Here is a 7661-nt window from a genome sequence, read left to right as displayed (position 1 = left end):
GAAGAAGCGCCTGCGGAAAGTGTAGAAGCAGCAGCCCCTGAGAATGCAGAAGAAGCGCCTGCGGAAAGTGTAGAAGCAGCAGCCCCTGAGAATGCAGAAGAAGCGCCTGCGGAAAGTGTAGAAGAAGGAGATACAGAGAGTACACAGGATGCAGTGATGGATACTGTAGAGGAAGAAGTCACTGAGAAGGCACAGGATGCAGCAGTCGCCGAGAGTGCAGACGTTGACGCAACAGAGGCAATCCCGTCGACCTCAAAAGCTGATAATGTGGAAGCCCAAACAGGTGGAGGCAGCAACACACAAAACACCGCTGGTCAGAGCGGTCAAACTACTGAAGCGAAGGCCCCGGTAGACGATGAAGTAGAAGCCATTGCAGGTCCATCGGGAATGCAACCAAGCGATGACCTAAGCGGACAAGAAATATCGAACCAGTTATTGGACAGGTATAACCAATACTATGATCAAATTAGGGCCTTTAAAGACTCATTCTTATTCGCCGGAGTGCAAGATGGTCATGGAGGAGAAGTAGTCGCAGACATAGTGAAGAGGTGGTTAGGATTTTACGTGAAAAAGCAATTAATGGAAAAATTAAGAAATAATGATTACCAACTTTTGACTCCAAGTGATATAGTAGCAAGTCTGGAGGAAGCCCACATTCAGTTAGATCGGGACATTTTTAAAAAAGCAAAGGAATTTTTTTTTAAGGGATATGTAAAGTACACAAGAGTTGGTTCCTGCTCACTCAGTGTTCTCATGGATAAAAATTATTACTATGTTAGCAATGTAGGAGATTCAAAGGGATTGTTAATAAAAAAAGATTCTTTTGTTAGGTTAAATAATATACATAATGCCGGTGAATTAACAGAAAGGATGAGATTAATTCAGGAACATCCGGACGAAGAAGATGTGGTTATGTGTAAAAAGTCAATTAAAACTAGACATAAGAGGTGGTCTGAATTTGTTAACGCATGTGATGCGGCAAGTTTACAAATGCCTGACATTGGTGGACGATGTTATGTAAAAGGACGATTACAATGCACAAGGACTTTTGGAGATTTTTACTTGAAACATAAAATCTTTGCATTTGATTACCTTAAAAATAAATATGTTGTTAAGGAACCACACTCTTTTCCCTACATCTCGGCCATTCCAGAAGTACTTACAGTAAAAAGAAGTAACGATGATGAATTTCTCGTCTTGGTATCCGATGGCCTGTCGGATCACTTAACTGACGAAGAAATATACGACATCGTGAAGCAGTACAGCCATTCTGTGAAAAAAATGTCAAGGATTATGATTCAGACAGTCTTAATAAAGTCCGCCATGCACGCGCGCATGTCCGCCAAGGAACTCTTGACCATGATTCCCCAATACAGGAGAAGGAAGTTCTTTGACGATATGTCGGTCGTTGTCATTAAGTTGAAGTGAAAAAGTGAATAACCAAAGGAGCCAGAAGAGAGGTAAGGGACGAAGCAACCAAAACCGCCGCACGACCGAGGAAACGATTGCCATGATAAGCTTTAAAAAACCCGTCCCCCTCCTGTCTACCCCTGTGTTTTTTGTCATGTCAGATTTGTTTACCACACATAATATTTGTGGTTAAAATTCGTACTTTAAAATATAGACACACACACACACACATGGAGTTTTTTTTTTTGGCCTTTTCAAAATGCGAAGAATTCAGTTTTATCAAATATTTATATCCTGCGCGCAAGGACAAAAAAGAAAAAATATATATCTTTTATAAATATACGCGTACGCATATGCATGCACAGGCGCAAATGTGTCGTTATTTTATAACCCCATACTTTTTGTCATTTTTAATGTGATTTTATAAAGCTTTTAATAAGTTTTTAAATTTCTTCATTTTTTTTTTTTTTTGTTTGTTCCATTCATTCATTCAAACCGATATAAACTTGTAACAATATACACCATTATTAAGTTTTAATACCTGTACTCTTAAAAAAGCATCTACCGCGTGTCTGAGTCCCATCAGGGTAGGACAACCCAACCGTTCTCGGTGTCTCTTTTTTCTGTTCATTTCTGTTCCCACTTCCACCGGAATGCACACAGTGCCCTGTACACAGCGCGATGCGCTCTACAAAGACGTAATTTATCTCTGTTGGGTAATTTTTTTTAAAAGTCCACTTGAAAAAAAAAACAAGTGTCGAACTTCTTACTTCGCACGGGTGGCACCTGTTTAGGAGCTTTTTCAACCCAACTCAGGCTGCGCACACGCACACACACATATGCACTCCCCCAGGGGAAGTTGGCCCCAACGTCCTAACCCTTCTTCTTCCTCACTTTCCCTTTACCTTTCGTATCAGAATTTTTAACGTACACATAAATGTAATAAAGGAAAAACTTGTTGTACATAATTATGGACGATTGGGTAGAAGAAATTAAAAACATTTTTATTTTGTAAATGTTTTGAATATTACATTGGTTTATATTTAAGCTGAAGGAGGTGTCATCCCTACACTTGATATTGACAACGACCAGTTGGTAATGCCCGTTTAAATTTAGTGAAGCTTTATCTAGGTGGTTTTTCTCCTTTTCTGTTTTTAATCCTGCAAATGTATTTTTATATTTTAGGAGCTTCTTATCCGTCACTACCTCTACTGAGTAGTCCACGTTGTCGTCTGCCGTGGCTCCGAACATGCGTTTGAGAAGGTTCAGGTCTATGATGTCTCTGTAGTGTTCATTTGATAAACTTGCATTAGGGGTGCTACCTCCGGGGGGAATTCCTTCATTTACATCGGGGCTACACACACTGGCATTGCATGCGTCCTCGCGAGAGGCACTCTCCTTAGTTTCCTCACGTACATCGCTGCGCTTGTTATTTGCGGCGTCATTTCGCGTGTCCGCACTGGAATTTGCAACGACATTTGTAATGGCACCCGCACCAACAATTGAGACCCCGTGTGCCCTCTCTTCCCCCTCTGGAGTTTTCTTCTTCCTTTCCAGCACGTACAAAACGTTCTCCCCATTTATGCAAAGGTCTTGGGGGTCCACCCCCTCAACCAAGTTTCTTCTAAACGAGTTCACCTTTTCGATGATCATGTCGACATACATCTGGAGGAACAAACTCCTGTGTAGAATCTGCTCATCTGAGGTGGACAAAAAATTGTTCTCATGGAAGTAGCCTTGGTAGAGTAGGTGCTCATATGATATAAGTTTGAAAATATCAAAAATGTTTTCCCTCTCATTTTGGTGAAGGAACTTTTTTATTTTTTTCACTTTGTTTTTTCTGCGCATCTGCAGTTTGAAGTTTTTGAAAACGTCTCTTTTGAGTTTCTCCAAAAGGTTCCCCGTGCGGTGGGCGCTTCCCAAGTGGTCATAGAGCGGAGGTTTCTCAACCTTCTTCGCTTCTTCCCCAAGGACAGCTTCCCCCTCCATAATCTTCTCTAGCTTTTCATACACCCTAAGGAGCGGGCCCCCTGCGTTGGATGTTTCTTCCTCGATTGTCTCCCCACCGCGATTCTTACTTTCCCTAGTTTGCACAACGGCCTTGTTGTCCTTTTCTCCCTTTCCTTTTTCAGCAGACCTGTTCCTAATCCCCCTTTTTTCACTTCGCACGAATAAGAAGTCGAACAAATTGTTAGTAGTGCTCCTTGTGTTGTCTTCCTCTGTTGCCTCCTCCCCAAAAGTTTCCCCAACGGAGTTAACGCAAAACATGTAGCCGTAGCCATTCATGGTATTGTTTATGAAGTACCCGACATACAGGAACGGATAAAAGTAGTACACGCCAAAACCATTAAACATGTTATTGTAAAACTCTCCTATGTATATATTGACCTCCTTCAGGGGTACATATAATAAATTTTTTATGTTCGGTGTAGACCCTTGCTTGATGGAGTCCTTATCCCTAGACAGGGCATGGTGGATATTCATGTAGTAAAATAAGTTGTGAATATTTTTGTACTTTATCCATATGCCTTTTCTGTAATTGCCGTTTTGGAAATGCCCTACAAACATTTCGTTCGCTCTGATGTACTTTCCCTGGCCATGAAACATTATGCCTTTCCCGGGGGGCCCTTCCGGTCCCGAGTTGTCGGCAGAGGCGTTATTGGCAGCGGCGTCATTGTCAATGGCGTTATTCACAATGGTCATGCCTTTTCCCGCGTCATCATTGGTTTCCCCATGTGGGTTCCCATTTGTATCCCCCTTTTTGCTCCCATTTTTCTCTTTATTGAAAGTGGACCCACTCTCGGCAAGCGCTTCATCATGGCTGGGTTCGTCTTCTAGGATATACTCGCCGACGTACAGCGTGCAGTCCCGGTAAAAGCATCCCCTCAACGTCTGCTCGCTCATTAACGTGACAAAAATGTTGTAATAAATTTGTCTTTTTCTTGCATGGGTCCACTTGTTTGTTCGATTCTCTATTTAGCAGGCTATGTACAGGGATATTTGATGAGGAATTTTTTTTTTTTTTTTTTTTTTACAGCTTCACCCTCTTTTTTTTCTCATTAGTACAAATCAGAATGAGTTAAGCATTTTTTCCCTTCCATGAATGACACGATTTTGTAAGGCGGTTTAATATTCCCCTTCCTCAGTGTTGCTCTCGTAGAAAAAAGACAAGCGCACTTGTGTGTGCATAGTGTTTGTTGCGAGTGCAAGGAGAGGACAGGCACCATCGAAGGGGCGCTCTCCAACAAAATGGCGTATCAAATGGCATACCTAGCGTTGCACAAAAATGCAAAATGGTGAAAATGTTACTTTTTCTCTGTGCGAAGGGGGGAAACTGCTTTTTTGCGCTTAAAAATGGCAGTTTTTCTTTTCCGTCAAAAATGGGTACACCCGAATGGGAAGTCATTAAGCGGGTACTACATTTGCAGGCAAAAAGCATTACAGGTTTTTCCCCCCAATGTAGCTATTTCTATAAAGCACCTCGTTTGGACCTTCCCCACTGCTTGCACTAGCATGTTTACTTTCGTTCCTCCTACATGCATTTACATGACCCCGTGGGTGCGGAGAGTCAACTCCATTCGGTGTGCATCTGTGGGTGGAGCAAAGGATAACATGCCGCGAAGATCATCACTGCATAAAAATGACACATGTTAAATGGATATCCCATCGAGGGGCCTCTCCCTCGGGGCCCAGTTAAGCTGTGCTACGTCTTTTTTAGTAGTTTGAAATGAATCCATATGACAAAAAAAAAAAAAAAAGGAGCATAAAATGGGCATATAAATGAGCATGCAAATGTGCACAAAAAAGGGTCACTATGGATCCTCCCCCTGACAATGAGAGGCGAACCCAGTGCACCGGTTTCCGCACACAAACCGGCTACTTGTTGATGGTGAAGAGGTAAGTAATATTCTTCTTAATTTCGTATTCGATGTCCTCGTGTGTATCCTCGTCAAAGACCTTCAAGACGTTCAATTTGTGCGCCAGAATGTTTGATTTGGCCTCAACAGAGAAGGGAAAGACGCTCTCAGGCTTAGACTGAATGGAAATTTCAATTTGGCAGTTCTGGTTGCTCTTCAGAGCATCTACCTTCCACGCCAGAAGAATTCCATCATGTTCGATAATGCCTTTGTCTTTGCTCATAATTTGTGGTTTACTAGACGAGGGGCACATTAAATTCACGTTCAAATCGTATATCACATCTTCTGGGTTTTTTCTTTTATTTTCAATTTCTAAATTTAGGAGAGTACTTTCATTGTCTTCACATGGCCAACAACTAATGTTAAGTGGTATGTACGAATCGTTGAGGTGATTTATTTTCCACTTGAGTAAAGGATAAGTTGTGTTTACCCGAAAATTCTTTCCCTTATCTTTCAACTCCAGCACATTAGAGTTATACTTACTTTTGTCCAATATGGGGTGTATCTTAGCTTTATCTGAATACTCGTTATCCAATTCTATAATAACTTTTGAATACTTGTGATTATTTATTTGCATATTAAAGGTTCCTTGAATGTCCAAATCGCAAAGGGTTCCTTCAGAGCTCAGAGTACATATAATATGTTCACTTATGACTATGTTGATGGGTTTATCAAATAGGGCGTTTACATTGATGTTTGGCTTGTTGAGCATTTTGTTACTGTCTACTACGTTTAGAATTTTCACTTGCTCTTTTTTGCCTGCTATTTGCATTCCTTTATATGAATTGAAGCTCTCATCAAGGATAATATCACTGTGCTGCTCCTCCGACTTGTATAGGAAATTGTCCATCATGTTGCTGTTGTAGCCCATGTTGCTGTTGTAGCCCATGTTGCTGTTGTACCCCATATTAGCGTTATAGCCCATATTGGCGTTATAACCCATATTGGTGTTATAACCCATGTTGGTGTTGAAATCCACATTTGTGATGATATCATTGGAGAGAAAACTGTTACTACCAGTTTTGCCCTGTTTTTGTCTATTCTTTTCCAACTTGGAAGCAATAAATTTCCTTCTCTCTTTTTCCTCCTTCTCTTTATTCTCCCTAATTATGGTCTGCAATTTCTCTTCATGTGATTCCATTTCTATATACGTTTTTATTTGATTCGTGTTTACTATTTCGCGCACTCCATTTTTTATCAACTCATCAATGTAGAATATGATAGTAAAGCATTTCTTCAAAATTGTACTTTCGTTGATGTTCCCCTGACATAGGTCCTGAATAATCTGACTAAGCACTTTAATTATTTCCAAGTCTTCTATTATGTTAGAATTTATATTCGTTATTAGGAAAATATAAATACTATCCAGCGGCTGGTACACATATCTTACTTTGTCCGTTTCTATATACGTGTGGTCGCTCCTCTCTCTTTCGATCAGATTATGAAACGGGATGGTTAGAGAGTCCAAGTCACATTTGCTGATGTTCTGAAATTGCCGCGAAACCAAAATCTTGCTCTTCGTGCTTATGGCGGCGCTCAACACAGTCATTTTCACCTACTGGGTTGTTCGACTAATCGGGTGACACTGCGATCAGCTATATATTACGCGATTACGCCAACCAGGTTTGTATAACTAACTGGACGGCCAAAAATACACACGTTTGCTTCAAGATAAAGAAAGGGATTCCTTTATGTCATTCAAGAAATGCCAATGTGGTTGCATGTAAGGCTATACCTAAACACATGCGAATGAATATCATTGACACGTGGGAGGAGCAATGATAAAATGTCCTCCCCTATGATGAGGGAAAAAAAACAAACAGCAAGATTAAAACGGTGTGCGAAGAAATGCTCACGTGCTTAACGCTGTTTTGGTCAAAGCAGCGTGAATAAAAAAAAACAGTACCTTTATGCTATCCCCTCCAAGAAAAGGGAACACTTAAAAATGCACATAGGTCAAAATACATACGTACGTCATCATAAACATACGGTCTGTGTTGCCCGTGCGATATGCAAATCCGGTGGGGCGGGAAATGGGGACCAAACTGAAACCAAGATGGTTGGCACATAAAAAGTAGTATGGTCAAATTCGACGGAAAAAAAAATAATGTATACTTCACTCCCACGATGAAAAGGTTACGTGTATTTTGTGGTTCCGGCAAGGGGAAATCGTAATCGCTAAAACTCAGAGCAAGCAACACGTTCGTGGTTCGCAAACATACCTAACTTGTGCGGTTAAAGGGAGACTGGTGTTTGCTCGCTTAATGTGCCATCCTTCTCGCGCCTGCCTAGCTTTTAATACAAGAACGGGAAGAAAAAAAAAAAAAAAAAAAA

At 40.9% G+C, this 7661-nt stretch overlaps 3 protein-coding genes across 3 annotated transcripts in view; 1 reads left to right on the top strand and 2 right to left on the bottom strand.

Annotated features, from left to right (window-relative positions):
* The window catches only part of AK88_00089 (uncharacterized protein), a gene marked incomplete at both ends in the record, with an annotated part of 3564 nt that extends 2136 nt beyond the window's left edge, over positions 1-1428 (top strand). Inside the window, one exon of the mRNA XM_012477740.1 lies at positions 5-1428. Within this exon, the coding sequence (XP_012333163.1) occupies positions 5-1428 (1424 nt within the window). The remainder of the gene's footprint in view (positions 1-4) is intronic.
* Positions 1429-2283: 855 nt separating this feature from the next.
* On the bottom strand, positions 2284-4314 carry AK88_00088 (uncharacterized protein; the record flags this gene model as incomplete). The annotated part of the gene is made up of 1 exon (XM_012477739.1): positions 2284-4314. The coding sequence occupies one exon, from the start codon at positions 4312-4314 to the stop codon at positions 2284-2286; it is 2031 nt and encodes a 676-aa protein (XP_012333162.1).
* Positions 4315-4848: 534 nt separating this feature from the next.
* Positions 4849-6876, bottom strand: AK88_00087 (uncharacterized protein; the record flags this gene model as incomplete). The annotated part of the gene is made up of 2 exons (XM_012477738.1): positions 4849-4999; positions 5291-6876. 2 exons carry the CDS (start codon positions 6874-6876, stop codon positions 4849-4851), a joined length of 1737 nt encoding a protein of 578 aa, XP_012333161.1.
* Between the last annotated feature and the right edge of the window lie 785 nt (positions 6877-7661).

This window comes from Plasmodium fragile (genome assembly GCF_000956335.1).
Source record: "Plasmodium fragile strain nilgiri unplaced genomic scaffold supercont1.1, whole genome shotgun sequence".
Classification (NCBI taxonomy): Eukaryota; Apicomplexa; class Aconoidasida; order Haemosporida; family Plasmodiidae; genus Plasmodium; species Plasmodium fragile.
The sequence above is the reverse complement of the archived record's forward strand: the minus strand, read 5'-3'. Positions and strand labels throughout refer to the sequence as shown.